This window comes from Squalius cephalus (assembly GCF_949319135.1).
Source record: "Squalius cephalus genome assembly, chromosome: 7".
NCBI lineage: Eukaryota > Metazoa > Chordata > Actinopteri > Cypriniformes > Leuciscidae > Squalius > Squalius cephalus.
In genome coordinates this window covers 44,580,334-44,607,084 of record NC_137128.1, presented here as the reverse complement: position 1 = coordinate 44,607,084, position 26,751 = coordinate 44,580,334, and the positions used below count along the sequence as shown (strand labels likewise).

The following is a 26,751-nucleotide window of genomic DNA, read 5'->3' as shown; positions in this document are numbered from 1 at the left end:
AAGATTTACTGACTACACTCAAAAAAGTTGTCAATTATTTTCAAATTTCAATTAATAGTAAAATATATATATGAAATATCATTACATATTATTCATATTTTGAATTTTAAATGAGTAAAAAAACTAGAGCTTAATAAAACATTTTTGTATAAATCTTGATGGTACAATGGAACATTTCGTAGTCATAAATACATGAATAAATTTATGAATACGAATCACACAAACTGAAATGATCAATTGATTCCTTTAAACAAAATGTTTAATTAAGCTCTAGGTTTTTTTTACTCATTTAAAATTATTAATTCAAAATGTGAATAATATGTAAAGATTATTCAATTCAATTTGATGGAATTTTACTATACAATTGAAATGCTTAATCTTTTCTTTAAAAAAAGGCTTTATTTTTTTAGTGTGATTGAATTAAATTAAATGTTTTATCATATTGATCAAATCATGGGTGTTAAATATCAGAATGTTAAATGAAAAGGACTGATGATGTTAGCTGAAGAAAAAAGTAATTTCAGAAGCAGAGGAGTGACTATATTTTGATAAGACTGAGAAACTCTTTTGAAACGTACATTGATGAGTTTGTTTTAAAAAAGTAGAGTGAGTTTGCCTTGTTTAATGAAGCATGAAGAGCCTGTAAACTCTTATACACATCTCGCTTCTAGTAGAAGATCGGTTACTCACTCCTAATATGGGAATCTGCTGACTTTTCTGTGGGTAAAAGGTTTGGTTGAGGAGGGTGTGTGTGTGTGTGTGTGTGTGTGTGTTGAGGAAGGGGAGGTGGAGGACACCAGGGAGTGAGTCTCGTCTCCTCAAACTCAGGTTTAAACCATCGGCAGCAGCGTTTCAGTTCAGTGTGGACTCTCCCCGCTCTCATCTCACAAGGAAAAGCGCTGTGATTCTCTCTCTTTGTCCAGTAGCTCTCAGCTTCCTCTTCATTCTCTCTCGGTAACACACTCCAAGAGCAAAAACAGCAGAAATGGAGGCGATTAAGAAGAAGATGCAGATGCTGAAGCTGGATAAGGAGAACGCCATCGACCGGGCAGAACAGGCCGAGTCTGATAAGAAAGCAGCGGAAGACAAATGCAAACAGGTGAGAGGAGGACGAGGACATGCAGATCAGATCGTGGAGAACAATTGATGTTTGTTAACTGAGATTGAAGTACTTGTGGTACCAGTGTAATGCTTTCAGACTTTACTTTGATATACAAGTTATTTAAAAGTTTGCATGCTTGAAAAAGTTAACAAAATACTTTATATAGTGCCTTTAAGGTCGCTAGGTTGCACCACATGAAGTTGGTTTTCCTGAATTCATGCTTAAATGAGATATAGCAGCCAAAGAAATATCTATTTCGGAGTAATTTTTCACAATATGCCATCTGAATAGTTTAAGGAGGCATGGTTTGGGAACTCTGGCTTCATTCCCAGACCCCACTGAGGGATGATGGTATCCAGGGCTATAGAAGCAGCGGGAATAATCCAGAAGCGTGCCAGCTGTTTCTCTGGGCTTGAGTGTGTTTGGAGTTGTTTACATGTCTCTGGAGTGCAGCATCCCGCAAACCTCTCGACATTCCCACACATTCCAGAGCTAATGCCAGTATTATAAACATTTTCAGTTCACTCAAGGCCATTTTAAAGAATATGTAAGAATTTTTATGTATTCATCGTTTATTATTATTATTATTATTGCCAATGTGTAAACAGCTTGTAATGAATCGTAAAAAAAAATAAAAAAATGAGACCTTCCCTGACTTTTTTTAGGTTGTCTTTGAAAGCCTGTAGACTGATTTTTATGTGAAGGACTCGGGACGTTTTTGCCGGGAAAATCCTAAGGATGTGATCATGTCACGGTTACGCGCGCTCCCGAGAGCCTCTCTGAATTACAATGACACATTAAATGCATGTTCACGATAATACAGAATATGAAGGAGCCGATCTGTAGGCTACTGTAATGTCAATGAGTTATGCAAAGAAAAGGGATTCATTCAAACTAGTCTCACATAGTCAGAACTATATATGCCCTAGGCCTAGACCTTATACGCCAGAGAAACAGAGAGAAACGAGGGCGCCGCCATCTTTAGAATATTGTCTTTGAACTTCCGTTTTTGCGGTCGCTCTGTATATTTCTATGGCATTGCTGTGCAGGAGTAATTAGCTTTTGAAGTGGATGTAAAGTTAACGAAAGTTATCATGAGGATTGTAATGTTTAAAGCAGATGTCTTAACAAATGTCAGTAGACCGGGAAGATTTTAAAACGAGCCGTTCATTCATAAATACGCAATATCACAGTGAAAATACAGACCGGAAGTCAAAAGACAACGAGCGCCGCGCTGAAAAGGGGCAGGGCTACAAAAGGTCTATAGTCTCACTCATAAAGGTTTTCTAACTTCTTTTTATTTCTAAGCGAAGAACGAAAAATAACTTCGTTGTGAGTATATTAGGGCATTGAGTCAGTTCAGTCTCTTGAGCGTTACATGAGCACGAGCAGTAAGAGCTGCTGCAGTTCACCTAACGGCCACCGGTGTCGCTAGACCGTGTGTTACCAATGGCATCTGCTGTATAAAGCTCCTATAGCCTATTACTTACAATTTTCCACAGCTTATTGTCGGGAGTTTTTCTGTCAACTGAAATTTCTTGGAAAGTTATTTTTCTAGTGTTCCATGAGCAGAACAATCCAAAAACACATTAAACAACAGTACAGCCCATTGAAGAGATGCATGTCCCTCGCAGCCTCGCTTTCATTCCCATTAAAAATCAAAGATGGCGCTGCTGTGAATAAGGCCAGTTGATGGAATGTAAGTGATGATGTTTAGAAGATTCCAGATTCTAGAATTAGAATCACACAAACAGAATTCCAGCACAGATCTGCTGTACATGCATGTGTCAGATCTAATGAAGCCCTCTCAGCCTGACTGTGGCAGATATCACTGATGTTCGAGTCGCAGCTGCAGACGGTAATATCAGCGTCTCTGAGGACACACACTGATCAGTGTATTAATGCTGAGCGTGTGTTTCACATGTATGGCCTCAGAGAGTCTGTAGTTCATGTAGATGCACTGTTTGCAGGATCTGAAAATACACTCAACTATCAACACATGAACATGAACTCTCTCGCTGAACTTTCATGAAAGGGCAATGAAGATTAAACAATGATATATGATACTTTCATTTCTTGTCTATCTTTCTATCTATCCATCCATCCATCCTTCCTCTATCTATCTATCTATCTATCTATCTATCTATCTATCTATCTATCTATCTATCTATCTATCTATCTATCTATCTTTCCTCCATCCATCCATCCATCCATCCTTCCATCCATCCATCCATCCATCCATCCATCCATCTATCTATCTATCTATCTATCTATCTATCTATCTATCTATCTATCTATCTATCTATCTATCTATCTATCTATCTATCATCCATCCATCCATCCTCTATCTATCTATCTATCTATCTATCTATCTATCTATCTATCTATCTATCTATCTATCTATCCTTCCATCCATCCATCCATCCATCCATCCATCCATCCTTCCTCTATCTATCTATCTATCTATCTATCTATCTATCTATCTATCTATCTATCTATCTATCTATCTATCTATCTATCTATCTATCTATCTATCATCCATCCATCCATCCTCTATCTATCTATCTATCTATCTATCTATCTATCTATCTATCTATCTATCTATCTATCTATCCTTCCATCCATCCATCCATCCATCCATCCATCCTTCCTCTATCTATCTATCTATCTATCTATCTATCTATCTATCTATCTATCTATCTATCTATCTATCTATCCATCCATCCATCCTTCCATCCATCCATCCATCCATCCATCCCTCCATCCTCCATCTATGGGAGCCCCTCAAAAACAAGATGGTTCATCTCAAGGGATTAATCCTAATAAATACATTTCTCTAAATCTATCCATCCATGTTAATATGCTCTGTCGTTTTGTTTCATCAGCTCGAGGACGAGTTGCTTGGTCTACAGAAGAAACTGAAAGGAACTGAAGATGAACTGGATAAATATTCAGAAGCACTCAAAGAGGCTCAGGAGAAGCTGGAGCTGTCTGAGAAAAAGGCGTCAGACGTGAGTATTCAAGCGTTAGACGCTTTTCACTATTAAAATCATTTTTCTTCAATGAGACGACAGTTTTCTGTTAAATGGCATCATCAAAATCAAAAACACATGTGATCACAATAATAACTCCCTCATAACTTTTATATGCATGTGGCAAATCTTTGCACCTGGTCGGGATGCGAAGCTTCAGACAGATTGTTCTCATTCCAGCGACAAAGGTGCTTTAATCATAGCGGGAGCATGTCAGCAGCTCCATGTGGAAAAAATGGGAAGAAAAAGTTTCCCCACATTCCTTTTCGGCTACCGTTGACAGCCTCGAATAAATGTCTTTCCCACTCATTCTGTTACCGGACGCCCCACAGACGTCAAACGTCTTCAGTGTGCAATTTTCTAGCAAAGGCTTACTTGAACTCATCGGCCTTTTTTTTATATTTTAACTGTGGAATCCGGGCTCACATGCAGAGGAAATGGATATTTAGGGCGAGAGCCACCTCTGAAACCCACAGGGAGAAAATCCAGACCGCAAAGCATGAGAGCCAGAGCTGCACAACCGAGAAACATTATAAAAAACTGTCTGGACGTGACGTCCACCGTCCCAGATCTGCATTCTTTCAACGCACTGGGAGAAAATGTGCTGCAGAATTCTTAAAGGGACTGTAGAAATAATAAACCCATTCTTTTTCCTTTGTGAAACGCTCAATTGATCCATACAAGGAAACCACGTCAAGCTTCAAAAGGACCATTTCTTTCATTCATTATGAATACTCTCCTGTGCTATACATTTTTTGACATTTACATTATGCATTTAGACACTTTCATCCAAAACGACTTTTTGCACTGCATGCATTTATTTAGTCAGAAAACCCTGGGAATGCATAAACTGATGTCGCAACTTTTGTTTCAAAATGAAACTTAATTTTCATCTGGCTCTTCATATAAAGTTTGCATGTTCTTTATCCGCATATAGCCTACAGTACACTCACATAAAGTGATATATATATATATATATATATATATATATATATATATATATATATATATATATATATATATATATAAATATTGATAGCTTGAATCATAAATGTAAACTATATTATCATCCAGCTCTAATCTGCTATATGTGACTAAAGACAACAACAACAACAACAATATGGTTAACACTTTCTATAAAGCCTGTATTTATAATGCATTATAAGAGTATTATTAATGAATTATATTACATGCATAATGCCTTATGACAACATTATAATATGTTGTATCATCTGGTAAATAATCATAACAACAGTTACAATACATTATAATACTTACCCATTTGTGGTTATAAATTTTAAGAGTATGCATTATAACACTAGATAAAGCCTGCATTTATAATGCATCATACGGGTATTCATAATGCATTATAAGCAAACTTATAATGTGTTGTATCATCACATGAATAATTGTAACTACAGTAATTAAGCATATACCCTTATAATACAGGCTTCATAGAAAGTGTTACCAAAAACAGTGTATAAATATTCTTTCAAATATATATTCAATGCCAAAAGCATTTATAAAAAGTTGTTGTCCTATTTTATCTAATATTTGTGTGTATTTTTATCCCTATTAGAATATGACACGATAAGCGTTACAACATACTAACCCCAAATGTTTCTTCACATTAATTGGATTTGAGAGTTAGGAGCTGTCTTATGCAACAGACAGCAAGGCGGCTCACTTTAGATATTCTTGTTATTTGTTGAACTATTTCTTTTAAATAATAGATAAACTCTCTGAAAATGGACTCTCCCCAAGCTCTAAAAATACCGATAGTTTGTTTCTGTTTCATTATATTGACAAATTAGATTTAACAATCCAGACGTTCCTAAATTAGATCATGGTGGCACAATCTCTTAACTTGTGTAATATTTCTATACAAGGCAACAGTGTCTGTGCAGAGCATGAAGTTCACTTCATTTCTTTCCTTTCACTCAAAGTTACACACACGCACACACACACACACACACACACACACACACACACACACACACACACACACACACAGCGCAGGAATGTGAGGAATTCAACTAAAGCAAACAATGAACCTTCAGCCCTTGAATCTAATGAATCCAACTCATGGGGGGAGAAACACACACACACACACACACACCCTAAACCATTTGCAAAAATACTCCCACACATGCTGGAATTCACTGATTGGAACACAAATGCTATTGCAATAGCGTCATACAGTGAATTCTCATTTAAAAAGAATTTATTTATCACTCACTCTTGTTGTCTTCACACTGACGTTTGATTAAGCCATTCAAGACCTAGTGTTAAACTGATTTATTAACCCTATAGCTAAACACCCTTAACTGTGGTCAAATCAGCTTGGCTTGCTTTTATAAAACAGTGGGTAATGCATAACACATCATGGTTTAATAAATAATGGCATATTAATAATAATTGGAGTAATATTCTTCTGGGAAGTAATGCAATTCATCAGTCTTACTATCATACAATGAAGCAATGGAGCATTGATGTAAAATGTGCACTCACAGTCACAGATGTGTGTTTATCACATTTTACAAATGTGTTTCAATGTGGCTCATGCGATTTTCAACTGAGTTACAACTATTTCTGTCTGGACTTTGGGATTGGGAGCAAGTTGTCTGATCCATAACCTGTAAGAGGGCCAATGATCACAACAACACTTCCCCATGAAGAATATGTGTTCTGAAGAACATATGGAGCCCTTCTCAGTGTGTGTGTGTGTGTGTGTGTGAGCGACCGAGTAGATGTATACGAGTTATATGTACAACTGTGTCTCATGTGCACATCCACTTAAAAATCTTATGTATTTGTGTGTGTTCTTGTAAATAATAACAGATGCATGATTTAAATATGATGTAGAACAGCTTCCCATCTCATGGGCGTCACTTTATTTTTTGTTGTCAGGATATAAGGATTAAAACAATTTTCCGACTCACCAAGTTAGTTGTATAATATTTATTTAACTTATTTTTAATATTATAACTTATATTTTAATAAGCTTTAAAAATCACATTTGGGGTGTAATTGTTTGTAATTTATAAAATAGAAAATTTTGTGGAAAAAAATGGGCATCATTGGGTATCCAATGTATATATTTCCATATATTTGGGGATTTCCACAACACAACCCTATTAAACTCAATATAATACGTTATCTGAGAGTGTGTTGTAAATGTGCATGACCTTTCAGAAAACTGACTGAATTCCCCTGTGATGCCTGTATGTCCTCTGTTAACATTGCTAATGAATAAATGATTTAAACTAGTGTGAAAAGTGCTTATTTTCTGTGCATTGAGGATTTTACCTGATGCAATCACACGTGGTCATTCATTAGAAACACCAAATATGTCCAGAAGTCAGCACATAATAGTAGCAGAAGTCAAACAGGAACACCACCCCCCTAATGTCATCTGAAACCCGCATCTTCTTCCTGGGATTGGACTCTTTTTTCTTTTTTTTTGCGCATTCCTGCCCTTTTTTCCAGGATTCCTCATTTTGCAGCGGCGCGCGCCAATAGAAAGTTTGCGAGTTTTTTAAGCAGCGGATCCACATCTGCGCTCTCTGCTTATGAAGTGATTCAGTTCGCCATTTCGCTCAGGTGTTGTGTAAGGTTTGGAGATGTCTGTGAAGTCTTTAGACTCCGTGAAGAGGAAGATCCAGTGTTTGCAGCATCAGGCGGACGAGGCGCAGGACAGAGCGCAGTTTCTGCAGACGCAACTGGACAATGAACGAGACCTGCGAGAGAAAGTGAGGAATCCATGATCTTTCCTCCTCTTTCTTTCTCTCTTGCTGCTGTCTCACGCTTTTCACTCGTTTCAGTGCTCGCTGAACACAAACAGCGGAGACCGGGGCTAGTTGTCACACTTTAGTGAACGTGTTGGTGAAGTTGCCAGGTCCAGTTGCACAACTGCTTGTTTTATTTTACAGTCGTTTATATCTGAGTATGTTATTTTTGTGAATTTTATCCTCAGAAATTCCAATAGGGGGAGACCGGGGCTAGTTGTCACATTGTTTACTCCAGTCAATATTATTCAGTTTAGCTTGGCACAATACCGGGGCATGTTGTCACAATGTGGTGTAAATACATTTACAGTGAAAATCTGCTTAAATAATACATTTAAACAATAAAACAAGGTAACACTTTATTTGGTAACACTTTAGTTTACAGTGTCTTTGTTACTTATGTTACATGTAGTAAGGACAGTAAATTATGCATAATTTCATGCAACTAACCTTCAACCGAACCCTAATCCTTCCCTAACCCATATAGTAAGTAGGCTACATGTTGTTAATTAATATTACTCAGTACTTAAATATAATTACACTAATAGTGACACCTTAAAATAAAGTGTAACCTTTTATTTTAAGTTGTCTTTGTTACACTGTAATTATACACTTAAGTACTGAGTAATATTAAGTAACTATACATGTACTTACTATAAGGTTAGGATTAGGGTTTGGTTTGGTTTAGGTTTAGTTGCATGCTTGTAATTATGCATAATTTAATGTTATAGGAAATACATGTAATGTATGTAACTGACACTGTAAAATGTTACCTAAAGTAATTATAAACACGCATAAAAATAGGCTATGCAAAGATTTCAACCCATTGTTTTGGCCAATAAACATCATGATGATTTGCCCCAACCTGGCATTTTTAAAATCAAAAATACTCTTGTTTTAACAAATTAAAATCTAGAAACCACTGCTCGAGAAAACAAGCTTTTGTGTAATCAGAATGATTACTACAGTGGCTCAACCTTAAGTTTATCAAGCAACGAGAAATACTTTTTGTGCGCAATCTGGAACAAACTCCAAACCTGTTACCTCATCATTTCTGCTCACTTAGACCTGTTTTAAACATTAAACTAAACCCATAACATGATGCCGTGATGGGAACCCCTAAAAGGTTCTATATATGTGAAGTGCCTGACGGAACTCTTTAAAGTTCCATTTAGAACCTTTTCTTCTAAGAATGGAATACAGCAGCAAACATTCTTTACATCCTCACTTCCTGTCTGATTGGTTGCAGTTTGCTCTGAAACTCAGATGTCTTTTCAGCCATACAGCTTTTGGAAAGGCTATGTTGTCACTTACTAAATACATTCAACAGATGCAATGATCTGAAAGGATTTATGATCTGGTTCCTCACCTCCAGCAGATATAGAACAGATTTATGCTCTCCAGGAACATCAGCACTCGTTGATTTACTTTTGAATGGTTTCGTGGACCAACCTCCTTCTGAGCTCAGTCTCAAATGATCATTTTATAGCTCTAAACTCTTACTATATGACAAAAATTGAGTAATTTGTGTCTAGGAGAAACATCTGAGACGGAGTTAACCCCGTAAAGCCTGAATAATAATCAGAAAAAAATGATTTTTTTTTAATGGAGCACTTTGTTGAACCCTTTGATAAAATATAAAAGGAAATATAAAATAAAGTTTGCATGTTTTGTATGTTTTATGGCTCATATAGTGAGAATAGCTCAAAATCACGGAAGAAAAAAACACCTGTTTCATTCAGAGACTTAAAATGAGTAAAGATATTTACATTTATGCATTTGGCAGACGCTTTTATCCGAAGTATTGGACAAAAAGTAAGATGAAATTCTGATAGCTTAATGTAAACCAATGAAATCTTATAACAGTATAGCCGAATACTTACATAAAATGCATATAAATATCAGTCATCTCTCTATATCTGCTATATATGCTTTGTAAGTGCTTAGCTTTATGATAAAAGCTCTGTAGTTTACAACATATAAAGCAATGGTTTATCAGCAAAGTTTTGATCATGTTGATAATTATAAATTCATATATAAAAATATTATACAGTATAGGATTAAATACTTTAATGAAACGTAATGTAACTGTAAATTCCATTACTTAAGATATTTGTGCATTGAAGACCAAAAGCATTTGATATTTTTCTTGTAGCCATTTTGCTTTGTGACTTTTAAGGAGTCATAATGGTATGATAATGCATGCGTGTTTGAGGCGTGAGGCCCACTGTGATCTGTGCAGGAGCCAGAGACAAACTCTCATTCAAATGTGTCAAACTGAAAGAATGAGCTTCCACTCTTTGTGGGTAGAAAGCTTTCACATGCCTAGGTCTGCCTCTCTGGTCATAATGGGTGGAGCTTGACGTCCAGTTACACCTCTCTGGTCAAAATGGGTGGAGCTTGACATCCAGTTATCCCTCTCTGGTCATAATGGGTGGAGCTTGACGTCCAGTTACACCTCTCTGGTCAAAATGGGTGGAGCTTGACATCCAGTTATCCCTCTCTGGTCATAATGGGTGGAGCTTGACGTCCAGTTATCCCTCTCTGGTCAAAATGGATGGAGCTTGACGTCCAGTTACCCCTCTCTGGTCAAAATGGGTGGAGCTTGACATCCAGTTACCCCTCTCTGGTCAAAATGGGTGGAGCTTGACGTCCAGTTATCTCTCTCTGGTCAAAATGGATGGAGCTTGATGTCCAGTTACCCCTCTCTGGTCAAAATGGGTGGAGCTTAACATCCAGTTACCCCTCTCTGGTCAAAATGGGTGGAGCTTGATGTCCAGTTCTCTCTCTTTGGTCAAAATGGGTGGAGCTTGATGTCCAGCTCCCCCTCTCTGGTCATAATTGGCGGAGCTTGATGTCCAGCTCCCCATCTCTGGTAAAAATGGGCAGAGTTTGACGACCAGCTCCACCTCTCTGGTTTTAATGGCCGGAGCTTGACGCCCAGCTCCCCCTCTCTGGTCATAATGGGCGGAGCTTGACGCCCAGCTCCACCTCTCTGGTCATAATGGGTGGAGTTTGATGCCCAGCTCCCCCTCTCTGGTCATAATGGGCGGAGCTTGACGCCCAGCTCCACCTCTCTGGTCATAATGGGCGGAGTTTGATGCCCAGCTCCCCCTCTCTGGTCATAATGGGCGGAGCTTGACGCCAAGCTCCACCTCTCTGGTCATAATGGGACGGAGTTTGATGCCCAGCTCCCCCTCTCTGGTCATAATGGGCGGAGCTTGACGCCTAGCTCCACCTCTCTGGTCATAATGGGTGGAGCTTGACGCCCAGCTCCACCTCGTTGGTCATAATGGGCGGAGTTTGATGCCCAGCTCCCCCTCTCTGGTCATAATGGGCGGAGCTTGACGCCCAGCTCCCCCTCTCTGGTCATAATGGGCAGAGCTTGATGCCCAGCTCCCCCTCTCTGGTCATAATGGGCAGAGCTTGACGCCCAGCTCCACCTCTCTGGTCATAATGGGCGGAGTTTGATGCCCAGCTCCCCCTCTCTGGTCATAATGGGCGGAGCTTGACGCCCAGCTCCACCTCTCTGGGCATAATGGGACAATCATTTGGCTCTGCAGTGAGCGCCACTTGTTCCTTAAGGATCTTTGATCCTCCCTTATTCCTTTCGATTATAACGGGGATCTTTAACCACTGCTTCTCTGTATGTGCACAGGCGGAGGGTGACGTAGCTGCTCTGAACCGCAGGATCCAGCTGGTGGAAGAGGAACTGGACCGGGCTCAGGAGAGACTGGCCACTGCGCTTCAGAAACTGGAGGAGGCAGAGAAGGCGGCGGATGAGAGCGAGAGGTCAGTATTACACACACACACACACATGCATCTGTGCACACAGGGTCAAGTCAAGTCAACATAATTTCTGTATCGCTTTATACAATAAAGACCGTTGCAAAAACAGCTTTACAAGGTTAAACAGGAAAATAATCATTCAGTGATGCGAACAGAATCAATTCCTGCTGTAGTAAACAATCTTTGTTTAGCTGAAATCAGTTCAGTGTTGATTCAGTTTGGTTCAATAACTGCGTAAAGTTCATCAATTATGGTCAAATCATCTATAAAGCAGCTCTGCATAAAACAGCGATGTTCAGTTCTCAAGGGTTTCATTGATATTAAAATGACACAAGTCAGAACCAAATATTGTCATAATATCCACCTTATTATCATCATTCCCTCTGTGTTCAGTCTTCTCTTTAACAAAATGGTACCTCAGTTAATAAGATAAAACACTTGGCATAAGTTAATGGCTAAAATGTTTGGGTAACACTTTATTTTACAGTGTCCTTGTTACATATGTTACATGTACTTACTATAGTAATAACAGTAAATTATGCATAATTACATGCAACTAATCCTCAACCAAACCATAATCCTACCCTAATTATAATTAATAATACTCAGTACTTAAATATATAATTACACTGTAACAATGATACCTTAAAATAAAGTGTAACCAAAGTTTGTTTAATTTTTGTTAGCTTTATTTCACTGCAGATTTTTAAGTTTAGCAATCCTCTCTGCTTTGCATAATGTGTCAAGTGTTATTTGGTGTACATCAGGGTTATTATTGTTAACTAAAGCTAAAACTAAAACCATAAAATTGTTATTTGTAACAATATAAACATTTATGGAAATAAAATCAAATTATAAAACAACATAAACTTATTTTATTTCTGCTTAGTTTAACTTGATCTACTTAAATAACTCAAATGAAATCAACTAGACCTAATATATATAAAAAAAAATAAAAACAATGTAGGCATTTTTTTAAAAGACAAAAACAATAAAATTATTACAATTTTTTTTAAATAAAATTGAAAACAGAAAATAAAAAAATAAAATCTAACTCAAAATATTAACAAAAGCTATAATCGGATGTTAATGACACATCAGTTGCACACTAAAATGCATACATTATTTAGGGAATAAAATTGTTCACTAAGAATGGCCCACAATAAAATGCATAACAAAACATGTGTATGATCTGTTTATCTGTGTGTTTTGCATCCAGAGGCATAAAGGTGATTGAAAACCGTGCGATGAAAGACGAGGAGAAAATGGAAATTCAGGAAATACAGCTCAAAGAAGCCAAACACATCGCTGAGGATGCCGACCGCAAATATGAGGAGGTCAGGCGCACACACACTTATAGTACAGTTTACAGATACTTTATCATTTGAATCAGGAGTGGTTCTGTAAAGATCCTCTCTGAGGTCATTTGTGTGTGTGTGTGTGTGTTTGCAGGTCGCTCGTAAGCTGGTGATTTTGGAGGGTGAACTGGAAAGGGCAGAAGAGAGAGCAGAGATTGCAGAACTGTTAGTACCCACAAAGTTCAACACAGTAAACAGATTTTAAAGAGGACCTAATGTGCTTTTTTACATGTTCATCTTTCTTTAGTGTGTAATGCTCTGAGTTCTTCTCTATATCAGTGTCAGTGTTTCTGAACTCCTGAAACGCCTCCATTGTAGTCTTGAGTTTCTTTCGGGAACGAACACTTCACAATATTCCTCATTTAAATAATTCATGCGCAGAATAAAGGGGCGGGGCCTGGTTGAGTTAGTTAGTAGTGTGTTGAAACTGGTGGTTATGGTAAGGGGCGGGACATTTCCGAATGACCAATCACAACACACTTCTCCAGCCGACCAATCAGAGCACATTGTGCTTTTCAAAAGGAGGGGCTTCATAGAGACAGGAACTAAACAGAGCATTACTGACAGACTGAGAAGAGAGGAGCCGCAACAATGGAGAACATGTGAAAAATAATGTGTTTTTTGAACATTCAAGCATGAAAACCTGTTCTAGAGCCAGAAAACAAAATCAAGACTTTGTAAAAGGGCATAACATGTCCTCTTTAACCAATCAGAAGTTTCTTACTTAAACTTGTATCAGATTCAGTACAGGTCTGTGCTCTGCTAGAAAAACCAGCTTAAAGTCAACATCCAACAGAGATCAAAACCCATTTTAGTTGCAAGCTGACATTTTTATTACAGATTATAAAGACAAAAAAATGTTTTCTTTGGAATAACATGCACTGATGAATTGTGCAGTACCAGGAACATGAAGTAGTCCAATTTGATTTTATGTTCACTTTAAGGTGGTTTCTCACAATTCTGAGGTTTGTCCTTGAAATTCCCGGTTTAGATGTAAAATCTGAATTGCGAGAAATAAAGACAGAATAATGAGATATAATTTTTTTTATTCTGTGGCAGAAACAAGCTTTTATAGTGTCTTGCTGATCCAAGCTGGTTGAAAAACGTATTAAATATTTGAAAGTTAATGGATTATGACGTAATGATCAGTATTGATAAGCAGAAAACGACTCTTGATGTTATTAAAATACTTGGCCAGGAACTCCCATTCAAGCTGTAAAAAGGTGAAGAATACAAATATTTTATATATTTATTTATTTTTTACAGTAAAGGTGGAGATCTGGAGGAAGAACTGAAAAATGTAACCAATAATCTCAAGTCCTTAGAAGCTCAATCAGATAAGGTAAGTCAGCTGACTTATGGCCCATAATTCCACGGGGCAAAATGGATTTCTGTGTAAAGTCTTGTGTAAAGTTGATCAAAAGCTTAGATTCACTGTTTAACATTTAAACATGCATATTTAGGACAGTTAAATAAATAAGCTTATGAACTTTTCAAAGTGAAAATAAAATGTATCTCAACATTTTTTTTATGTTGACGTCCGTCCAGTCAAACTCTGCATATATTCATCCGCCACTATGTGTTATGGCTAATAATAAAACAATATTTAGCTCAGAGTTTGTTCAATGTTAAGCTGGTAAATCACACTTGTGCAATTGTTTATTTATTTACAAAATTGTGAATTTTCGTATTCAGTTTATGTCATAGTAGTATTTTTTATATATTGTCGGGCCTTTGCATTTCATGATAATATCAATACATTTCATTTACATATGTATTAGCAGACGCTTTTATCCAAAGCGACTTACTAGAGCAGAACAAAGCAATTCATCAGGGAGCCAACAATATTTGTAATATTTAGGAGTATCATTGACAAATAAAGTAAAAATGTTATTGCTTTTGCGGCCTTATTAGCGAGAAGAAGAATATTATTGGAGTGGAAGTCAACAAGCCCGCCTAAAGCCTTAATGTGGTTATGTGAACTAGAATCATACTTAAAATTAGAAAAAAATTAAACATTTAATGAAAGGATCTGTCCAAAATTTGTATAAGACTTGGCAACCCATGATTACATATTTTGAGAAGATGAAGACTCTCCCACTTATTGATCAATGTTAAATATGATCACCAATTGGGGTTTTGTTTTATAATTATGTATGGACCACGAATATGTCAGAAAATGTTATTATTGGCTATCTATATATATATATATATATATATATTTTTTTTTTTTTTTTTTTTTTTATTCATTTTATTTAAATTTAAATTGTTATTATTATTACTATTGTTATCTTAACCTTTATGTAATGTATGGTTAATTATTTTGGCGGAAAGGTTTATAATGGGGGGAAAAGCTATAACTTTAATTGCATGAAGCTTTCTGTTGATAATGCTTTGAAAAAGTTTATAAATAAATTATATTAAAAAAAATATATATATATATATATATTGTAATATTTATTTCTTGACAATTCAGTTTACTTTTGCACAATAAACAATTCTGGTATTATGTTGCTACTGTGAAACCTGAGTTTTAAAGCGAAGTTGAGAACCGAGAGTCTAAATAACCTTTTGTTTGTTTCCTCTCTGTAGTATTCGGAGAAAGAGGACAAGTATGAAGACGAGATCAAAGTTCTCACTGATAAACTGAAAGAGGTGGGAAAGTTTAACCTAAAACAACTGTTTATTCTAATAGTCTTTCATCTTATTGCATGCTTTACACAAGTACACAATGCAGATGCCTATCCATGGCCAACCCACAGCAAGCATGCAATCTCATTATACTGAACTAGGGGGCGTTTGAGTTTCCTTGCATTAAACCAGATGTGTCATTATTAGAGAAATGAAATGTTTAATGGACACACACATAGAGTATATTTCATGGCCATTCTCCGCCGTTTCACTCAGTCTTTCCCTCTGTGTTTTTCCCCTCAGGTCGAGACTCGTGCAGAGTTTGCTGAAAGGTCGGTGGCTAAACTGGAAAAGGCCATCGATGACCTTGAGGGTAAGTTCCCGCTTCCCGGTTCTCCAGCGGTGATTAACAGTTCCTCCCTCACTAATGACGTCACTAATACCGTCAGCTGGAATTTAACCTTTGTCCCATTTGACTGTGTGCCGGAGCTAGTCAAGCTTTATTTGTCTGTTCATTGTATTGAAAGAAAGAAGAGCGGTAATAGTGCTAGCATGTTTGACCTGTCATTGTTATTTGACCTGTATCATTTTGGTGATTAACGATGAGTTTTAAGGGATAAAGTCCCCCTGTAGTCTATAATTTTATCCCGTTTATCACCAAAATGACACATTTAAACGTGTTTAAATTTAATGTCTTCATACCTTAAAACAGCTTGAATGTAATTCCGCACTCTTGCTTCATTTAGTATATGCGGAAACATGAATATGCAAATTAGCCCCGCCTCCACTCACTCACACCAGCTCAGAGATCCAGTCGCTCAACTTTACTGTAGTAAACGCTGCACGAAGGCAAAATGGTTTAATTAAGCCATATGTGTTTGAACCAGAAACTGATTCGGAAGAAGTTGAAGAGCGAGTCATACAGGCTCGTCTACGAGTCAGTGTATCAGAATGATCAGAATGCTTTTATATATCGCTCACTACGTCGGACAAATAACCTTAGTTGATATGGTTAGCCTTTGGCTTGACTACGTTATCAAACAGCTGGATAATGACACTATCGTCTTCTGTAGAGCTGTTAACAGCTGAAATTGAATTGTGCTCATATTTGATGAAGTTGCTTTGAAACAATCTACTACACTGTATAAAGCGCTATTGTAATAAATGAAGAAGCAAACGCCCAAGGCATACACAGAATAAAGGGGCGTGGCCTGGTTGAGTTAGTTAGTGGTGTGTTGAAACTGGTGGTTATGTAAGGGGCGGGGCATTTCCCAAACATGCTCGAATCACTTGACCAATCACAACACACTGCTCCAGCCGACCAATCAGAGCACAGTGTGCTTTTCAGAAGGAGGGGCTTCATAGAGACAGGAACTAAACAGCATTACTGACAGACTGGGAAGAGACGAGCTGCAACAATGGAGAATATGGGGAATATAATCAACATTTAAGCATGAAAACCTGTTCTAGTAGAGCCTGAAAACAAAATCAAGGCTGCGTCCGAAATCACATACTTCCCTAAAATATAGAAGGCGAAAGATAGTATGAGACAAAAGGAGTATGTCCGAATTCAGTACTCATAAAAGAGTAAAAGAGGCCGAATGACCTGATTATTCCAGTGAGATTCTGTGCATGTGATGGACACTTTACTATCCCATGAGGCCAGGGGAGAGGATTTATGAATGGCAGGGAAGCTGACGCTGGTAGGTCACATGATAATGACAACATGGCGAATGTAGTACCTACTCAAGAGAGTATGCGATTTCGGACGCAGCCCAAGATTTTGCCCAAAGACTTGATGTGCTGTGTCTCGTCCTCTCGAACCTGTTGAACTGACTGTTTCCTTTCTTTTCCTCCTTTTCTTTTCTGTTCCCGTTTCCCGCTTCCTCCATCCTCTGCCGAAACGCCTCTCCTTTCTGCTCTTGACCTTTGACCTCCAGATGAACTCTATGCTCAGAAGCAGAATTACAAGGCCATTAGTGAAGAGCTGGATCTTGCCCTCAATGATATGACCTCATTATAGAAGGTTCATGTGTCAGCAGTGCTTGAGCTGAATATTATGAGTGCCTAGATGTTACTGGATGTAACGTGCATCAAAGACAGATGCATCATTATTACTGAATCAGAACTGTGATTGACAGCCTTCTCGTTCAATCAAGCATTGCTGCTCTGCATAAATTACCCTGCGGCCTTCTGATTGGCTGTGCCTCTGTCTGTCTTTCTCTGCTCACCCTGGTGCCTTACATATTTGCAGTTTGGTTATTCCTCTAAAATGTAATAAATATTTTCATCTCTTTGAACACTCCCACTTGTTTTCAATTTCTTGCTTTTACGAATATAACATGTTTCCTGCCTCTCTAAGTCTTAATCTTTCTCCTTTTATTCATCTTTGTAGCTCTTTTTGTAATAAAGAAGCACTTATACAACACAATTGATAATTACTTCATATTAAAAATGTGAATGATCCTCTTTTGTATAGCATAATGCTGAATATATATATATATATATATATATATTAGGGTGTCGAACGATTAATCGCGATTAATCGCATCCAAAATAAAAGTTCGTTTTTACATAATATATGTGTGTATGCAGTATAATTATTTTCTATATATAAATACACACACATGCATGTATATATTTAAGAAATATTTGCATGTATATACTGTGTATATATATTTATATTATATATAATTTATATTATATATAAATATTTTATATATAAATAACACATTTTCTTAAATATATATATGCATGTGTGTGTATTTATATATAGAAAATAATTATACTCCGTACACAGACATAAATTATGTAAACACAAACTTTTATTTTGGATGCGATTAATCGCGATTAATCGTTTGACAGCCCTAATATATATATATGCATATAGCATAGCATAGTGCTTACATTTACATTTATGAATGAATGAATGAATGAAGGTTTATTCGGTTACTGAACATAAGACAAAATGTATGTACAGCAAATACATTACAAACATGCAAATTTATGCATTTAGTAGACACTTTTATCCAAAATGACTTGCAATACTGGAACAAAAGCAATTCATAGAGCCAACAACATTCATGATGTATATCCATAATGTAATATATTCGTAATATATACAAGGTTTATTAGGAAGCAGACTTGAGTAGAGGAGAAATGCTGACTTTTTTTTTTTTTTTGCTGAGATATAATATTGCATACTGTAGTACTGCTATCTAATATTTAGTAAGAACTCAGGAGACTTTCAAAATATTTATACAAATGTCTGACTGCAAAATATTCAAATATATGCAACATATTAAGGTTGACAAGAAGACTTGGTTTCCATTTCCATGATAACAAATTTTATTTAAAATAGTTTGACACTTGTGGCTCCTACAGAAGCATATATCACTTAAAATATCTCAGAGCACATTGTATTACTGTATTTAAAAAGGGTTATGAAAATTCAATTTCTTAGTGGAGTCAAAATGAATGGGATTTTACTTCCGTAACCCAGCTGTGGTTGATAGTTCACTGGTTTCAAGCCTGGAGGGAGCAGGTTTGTTATGAAATCTGTTTACAAAAATTGCACAGATATTTGCAGTGATCAGTGATGTGTATATGGAACCAGTAAATTCATGTCTTGTAATGCTGGTTTATTTCAGAGAGTCTGGCTGAGTCAAAACAGCAGAACCTGGAGATGCATCAAGTCCTGGATCAAACGCTCCAAGAGCTCAACAGCTTGTGAGCAAACCCGAGAAGAAATCCATGAAGAATCCACATTCCAGAAGTGCAGTTGTCAACCATTCCAGCAATGTTTTATGTGTTTCTGGTTTTATGTTGTAAGTTATGTTACTTCCATCCATTATTGTCTGTATTTTGCTTTGTAATTTTCTGATTATTTCATAATGCACCTACCGTGGTCCATTAAATAATAATAAATAATGTCTTGTTGCTGCCATTTGTCCCATTGGCGCAGATTAAATACAAATACATAAACCCAAAATACTCCTTTAACGGTTAACAGTACTTTAAAGATAATGGCCAATAATTGCATGTAAGAAGGTTTCCCTTTTTATAACTATTTTTCCATATTTTTTTCTAACCTGGAAGGTCAGTGCTGTTTTATTTATTTCTTTTGATGAACATGAAGAGGGAAGCTATCCTTAAAACAGTAAAAATGCAATAAGAGTAAATAAACCAATTATTAAATCATGTGTAGGGGAAATGTATGCGAATGTACTAAAAGACATGAAAAAAGTTGTAAAAGCATTATGTTTTTGAACAATTGGACTGTTTTTTTTCGCAATAAGAAGTCTTTAATAGTTTGTTGTGGGACCATTTTGTACCCTTGATGCCTGCAAGATTTATTTTCACTGTGGTTTGATGTTTTTTTTTTTTATATACTTATGTGTAAACTAAATAAATGTTTATTATTACTTATTTGCACATCACTTTCCAGTCTATGAGAATTGCATTGAATTATTTCAATCAATATTTTGCAAAGAAAAATCAAGGCCGTTTCGGATCATTAAGATTTTTTGCTTTTTTACATTATTTCCATGACATTTACCCTTAAATTCTCTTTATTGCAGTGCAAAATGTATTATATATATATATATATATATATATATATATATATATATGAAATAATCAGAAAATTACAAATATATATATATATATATATATATATTTGTAATTTTCTGATTATTTCATCATGCACATTATATATATATTTAAATATAATGGGGGGAAATTGAAAGGAAAATGAATCCCGGGCCTGAAGCCAATTCTTATAAAGGAATTTGACCGGCCACACACACACTAATGACATTGAGGCACAGACTTACGTAAGTAATTGCTGTGAAGGTATGAGGTCTTGTATTAGTTCAGGAAGCACATTTTATTAATCATACTATGGCAAAGACTTAATATTAAAGGGATAGTACACCCAAAAAAGAAAATTATACCAAAATTTACTCACCCTCAAGCAATCCTAGGTGTATATGACTTTCAGCCAAACACAATCAGAGTTATATTAAAGAATATCCTGGCTCTTCCAAGCTTTATAATGGGAGTGAATGGCCCAAAAAAGCGCATCCATCCATCATGAAAGTAATCCATACCATACGGCTCCAGTGGGGTTAATAAAGGCCGTCTGAAGCAAAGCCATGCATAAATTGTACGAAAATTATCCATATTTATAACTTTATAAACTATCAGAAGGCCTTTATTAACCCCAATGGATTACTTTTATAATGGATGGATATGCTTTTTATAAAGCTTTAAGGAGCCAGGATATTCTTTAATATAGGCTATCTCTGATTGTGTTTGGCTGAAAGAAGAAAGTAATATACATCTAGGATGGCTTGAGGGTGAGTAAAATATGGGATAATTTAAATTTTTGGGTGAACTAACCCTTTAACTGTGCACTTTGGCGTTTGACGTGGCCGCTAGGACAGGGCGAATGAACGAATACTACTATGACGAAGGCATATCTTATGAATATTAATGAGGATACGTGCCCGCACGCTCAAGGGAGGCTTTGAAGTACGTCAGTGTGACCTCATGAATATTTAAATTCGAAGCCTTCGCCGTAGTATGATTGGCCAGTTCCTCGACGCTGTGCGGATTCTGCGCTGTCTGCTAAAGTACCGGGCGGGATTTCCGCAATACATTCAGTATGGCGAAGACTTACGATTATTTGTTTAAACTGCTGTTAATCGGGGATTCCGGTGTCGGGAAGACCTGTGTGCTGTTCAGATTCTCGGAGGATGCCTTTAACTCGACGTTTATTTCGACAATAGGTATTTATATCTTATATTTATATCGGATTGTTAATGAAACGTCAGGCTGTGCTAGCGGCTAAGCTAATAGACTAGGAACTGTGTTAGCTCTTCCTGAGTTTTGTTTTGTTTTGTTTCTAAACTTTGACAGGTTCGCTGGTGTTTTGTAATTAATTATTTTTGTGTGGTGATATAGTGTGTGTTTAATGAACCTTTCTGCTGGTTTGTTGGTTAACTTAGCATGTAAGTTAAGTTAGCTGCTTTGACAGAATGACTCGGGCATTAAATGAAAGGTTTGTTTTTGTTTAAATTCATATTTTGTAAACTTTGTAATATCAACTGGATAGAAGCATTATATAAACTGTTGAATACCCAATTAAATATTTAAAATATATATATATGTTGTTAGAAACCCGTGAGCCAATTGTCACCTGTTTCACACACACTATAAGACTCAATTTTCTATTTATGTAATAATATAATATTCTTGTCTACTTTCAGTTAAATAGTGTTTCAGAAAATGTTACTGTTACCGTGGTAGTACCATGGTACAATTATGCTAATATCGGACTGTGATGCTACTTTGATATATAGATACATGATGCTCAATGATTACTTTTACCAAGGTAATGCAAGTTACTTTATAGAATGATATTACCAAAACAGTGGTATTGACATCTACTTGTTGTAATTTGTAATATGTGAGAAAAAACAAGGCTTCTATTATCATGATTGTTTGAGTGTAAAGATAAATGGGACCCTTTTTTTGTTTGTTTTTTGGTGTCTTAAGAAAAAGGGATGGTGTACCCAAAAATTCTGTTATTAATTACTAATTACTTATATGTCCTTCCAAACCTGCAAGACTTTCATTCATCTTTGGAACACAAATGAAGATATTTTTAATAAAATCTGAGCCGGTTCTGTCGCTCCATTGACAGCTACTCAACTACCACTTTGATGCTTCGTAAAGAGATTGTAAAACTAATCATGAATGGAGCGGTTTAGTCTAAATTATCTGAAGAGACACAATTGCTGTATATGATGAACTGATTTAATTTAAGCTTTTATCAGCGAACCTATACAGAAGCTCAACCTTGACGCATGTGAACAAACCTGCTTGACGCATGTGAACAAACCTCATTGGTTCTTGCTGAAGCTCAAACGTGACGCGTAACACGAGAATGAACCTCATTGGTTCTCACACGTCAAGCGAACATGCTTGAGCTTCCGTTTACCACAACTGATGTTTGATCTGATAAATGTTTATATGTGAATAACAGCCTAAATTCAATCTGTTCATCATATAAAGCGATCGTCTCTAAAGAAAATTTGGACTAAACCACTCAATTCATATGGATTAGTTTTGCAATCTCTTCTTTATAAGTGGTAGTTGCGTAGCTGTCAATGGAGGAACAGAAAGCTCTCAGATTTCATCAAAAATATCTTCATTTGTGTTCTGAAGATGAACGAAAGTCTTACGGGTTTGGAACGACATCAGTAAATGATGAAAGAATTTTCATTTTAGCTCGAACTAACCCTTTAAATCAACTTTACAATGGTCCAGATCAAGGCGTTTCAATCTTTTAGATTCCACAGACCCACAAATATGATTATCCTCATGCAAGGGACACCAATCCCAAAACTTAAAAGACCCAATTTATACTATAAAAATATTAGCTATATGCTAAATATTCAGTTCCTTCCTATTACGTTATATTATTTGATTTTTAGTACAGTTCTGATAGATGTTTAACAGTCATACTTACGTTTTTAGTACTTTGCAGTATGAACTGGTGATATGAAGTGTCTAGCTGGTTTGATGCTTGACTTTGTCATATGTTCATCATATGTTCTATGTGCATTGCTTTTAACACCTAACAATAGTCTGTTGTTGGACATTTTTGAAAGAGACGCTGTATTGGGTTTGTTTTTCAGCCTATGATGACAGTTGTGCTGTGTATTTTCTCTTCCAGGTATCGATTTCAAGATCAGGACAATAGAACTAGATGGCAAGAAGATAAAGTTACAGATATGGTGAGTTTCTAGTCCTCTTTCCTCCTAGTCAACATTTGAAATGGATCAAAAAAGTTGATCAAAGTTGTCCTAAGACAAGAACGGGGGTATTGTTCAAAATTCATGTATAACTTTGATGAAAGGTTTTGATACACTTCAGATGTTGATTACTGCAGTTTGAACATGAGTCATGAGTGTCTTCGTAGAGTTTTATGAAGGAGCTGTTGTTTGACTTGTGAAACCATGATTCATTTCTCCTTTACATTGAGGCACATGTTAGTGGTTGTCTTTTTTCATTTCCCTGGTAAGGAAGATGTCATCTTCCACTTTACCGGACCGGCAAACCACATTTCTGCAGGGCCACAGTTACAACACTAATATTGTTTGATATTTACAGGGACACGGCAGGACAGGAACGATTCCGAACGATCACAACGGCATATTACAGAGGAGCAATGGTAAGATGATTCTTATGTATGATGAGCTTCAGTAATTTCAGCTGTCGGTCTTGCCTGTTAATGCTATAATAATACTAATGCTCATTTGCTGGCATCTTTATAATTGCAGTGTTTTGCACAGTTGTAATTTGTCTTGTGCTCTGATCTCAGGGTATCATGCTGGTTTATGATATAACCAATGAGAAATCATTTGACAACATCAAAAACTGGATCCGAAACATAGAGGAGGTGAGTGCTTGCTTTATCTGCCTTCAATAATATACTTCAGATTGTGTGCAATGTTTCCATAGTATGCATAATCTGCATTAGCATAAATAGCTCAAACAGTAAAGCCAAGGGTTCAGTTCCCATGAGAATGCATGAACTGATAAAATGCATAGTTTAAATGCATTGCGATTTGCTTTGGATTCAAAATGTCTGCCAGTTGCATGAATGAAAATGTAAATATTTAATCGATTGATTTGTTAATATAGAAGTGGGCGACTTTAGTCATTGCACCACACTGGGGTTTTTTTTTGCTCTCTAGCATCTTGCGCCATGAGCATTGTGGTTTATTAATATGACAGTTTTTGAAAACAAAAGCATGTGTTTTTGTCTGGTGGACATTACCCTAAATGACCTGATGCCTAATTACTAGTCATTCAGTTTTGAAAATATGTAGCATTGCACACATCCATAAAAGTACCGTTTGAATATTTAACAGCAAATGATTACAGTGCATGTTCTTGTATGTGTTCAACCCAGCATGCATCAGCAGATGTAGAAAAAATGATTTTGGGGAACAAATGTGACATTAATGAGAAGAGGCAGGTGTCCAAAGACAGAGGCGAGAAGGTGAGCAGACCTTTCTTGTTCTCTTATGCCATTAAAAATGTGCTTATATTATTTAATTTAATTGTATAAGATGCTACAGCAATGATGGAAGCACCTTCCACAATCATTTAGTTAATAATCCTCTTGCATCATCCAGATAAATCATACTTGTATTTTGAATCAAATCTGCCTGTACCCGTTTAGCTGGCGTTAGAGTATGGCATCAAGTTCATGGAGACGAGTGCAAAGGCTAATATCAACGTTGAGAACGTAAGTGTAAATGGCTTTTATGATGAATCCTCATTTCATTTCCTTATCATATCTGATCATATCTGAGCGTTTAAAGGTCTAATGATGTTTCCTGCTCTACTCACAGGCATTCTTAACGCTCGCCAGAGACATAAAATCAAAGATGGACACGAAATTGGTAAGATTTTCCCTTTCTGTGCTTTAGGTTTATGTGTAAAAATGAATTTAGATTTATAATTGGGTTACAGTTTACAAGGTTTCATTAGTTAACATGAACATTTGTTCTACAGCATTTATTAAAGGTGCAGTGAGTGATTTCTGAGAAACACTGCTTGATATTTGAAATCAACCCAAGCAAACACACCCTCCCTTCATAGCTCCGCCCACAAAATGCTAGAGTGGATGTCTCTTTATCATAGCTGAAGGAAAGCTGGCGGTCAAAAGTTTGGAATAAAAAAAATAAAAAAATTTGTTTGAAAGAACTTGATGCCAAAACTTATCAAAAAGTCTTAAAGGGGTGGTTAATTATGATTTGACTTTTCTAACTTTAGTTAGTGTGTAATGTTGCTGTTTGAGCATAAACAACATCTGCAAAGTTACAACGCTCAAAGTTCAAAGCAAAGGGAGATATTTGCTTTTACAGAAATCGCTTTTTAAGGACTACAACAAACGGCTGGTAGAGACTACACCACATTCCTCCCGGGTTAGTGACATCACCAACCCTAGAATTTACATAAACCCCGCCCCCTGAACACGATTTATAGATTATCAAGACAGAATATGCTAATCAATGATTAGAAGATAACTACACATAAGCTACATAAATTCACCAACTAACCATTCAGAAACGTCCTGTTGCTTCTACATGTTGTCACTTCTTCTTGAGTCTCTCCATCATTGACTCCGTTTTGAACATAAAAGGTTTTGAAATGTTCAGTGCATGTCTGTGTGAGGTATAAGGACACGAGCTCTTGAAGCTCCGCCCCCTGTGCCGAGAGCATCAGTTCATTTCCTCACAGGAACAGAAACTTTAACATGCTATATAAAAATATCTGTGGGGTATTTTGAGCTAAAACTTCACACACACACACACACTCTGGGGACATCAGAGACTTATTTTACATCTTGTGAAAAGGTCATCATACCACCCCTTTAATTATTCTGAACTTTTGACCACCAGTCTAAGTACATAATAATTGGTAAATAATAGGTACATAATAAAGACTAAATAATGACGATTTTCCTTTTTGGATGAATAAAATCCTTCAGTATCTCTGGCTAGCTTGAGCTGTAGTAATAAAGTAAGAATCTTGAGTCTAAAGGTTTGTTTGTTTGTTCTTTGTTCACACAGGAGGGTAACAATCCTCAGGGCAGCAACCATGGTGTGAAAATCACCCCTGAACAGCAGAAAAAGAGCAGCTTCTTTCGCTGTGTGCTACTGTGAAGACCAAGGCCTTACTGTCCGCCACCATTGGGCTGGACATGACTGGACTATTCTCCCTCTTAGCACTCCTCCTCCTTCCTCTTTATCCCATCTCTCATTCTCTGTCACGCTCTTCTTCCAGTTGAGTTCCTGGCTCCTCTTATCTTCTTCCATTGACAGATTAGCGATGCCGCTTATGACCCTTCCCTGGCGAAACCCTGGCTGGAAAGCATTGGTTTCTACAAGTCAAGGTGAAGAGCTTCGCCTAAAGAAGATCCCGCATCACCATCTTTGTTTCAATCGCTCGTTTTGAGCGCACAACTG

General features: G+C 36.6%; 2 protein-coding genes across 5 annotated transcripts; both read left to right on the top strand.

Annotated features, from left to right (window-relative positions):
• The first annotated feature begins 695 nt into the window (after positions 1–695).
• Positions 696–20,128, top strand: tpm4b (tropomyosin 4b). 4 transcript variants are annotated; one of them, XM_079876870.1, is made up of 9 exons: positions 696–1,099; positions 3,988–4,113; positions 11,581–11,714; positions 12,931–13,048; positions 13,164–13,234; positions 14,336–14,411; positions 15,662–15,724; positions 16,004–16,073; positions 17,641–18,048. In XM_079876870.1, the coding sequence occupies exons 1-9, from the start codon at positions 986–988 to the stop codon at positions 17,721–17,723; spliced, it is 855 nt and encodes a 284-aa protein (XP_079732996.1). In that variant the 5' UTR covers positions 696–985; the 3' UTR covers positions 17,724–18,048. The 4 variants fall into 4 exon arrangements, with proteins under 4 accessions (XP_079732996.1, XP_079732995.1, XP_079732997.1 ...); XM_079876869.1 differs by lacking the exon at positions 17,641–18,048 and adding an exon at positions 19,351–20,128 and having other exon boundaries at positions 700–1,099; XM_079876871.1 differs by lacking the exons at positions 696–1,099; positions 3,988–4,113; positions 17,641–18,048 and adding exons at positions 7,506–7,886; positions 19,351–20,128.
• Positions 20,129–21,272: 1,144 nt separating this feature from the next.
• On the top strand, positions 21,273–26,486 carry rab8a (RAB8A, member RAS oncogene family). Its single transcript, XM_079876873.1, has 8 exons — positions 21,273–21,492; positions 23,445–23,505; positions 23,882–23,942; positions 24,093–24,170; positions 24,687–24,776; positions 24,960–25,025; positions 25,132–25,182; positions 26,356–26,486. Exons 1-8 carry the CDS (start codon positions 21,369–21,371, stop codon positions 26,446–26,448), a joined length of 624 nt encoding a protein of 207 aa, XP_079732999.1. The 5' UTR covers positions 21,273–21,368; the 3' UTR covers positions 26,449–26,486.
• Positions 26,487–26,751: the final 265 nt, after the last annotated feature.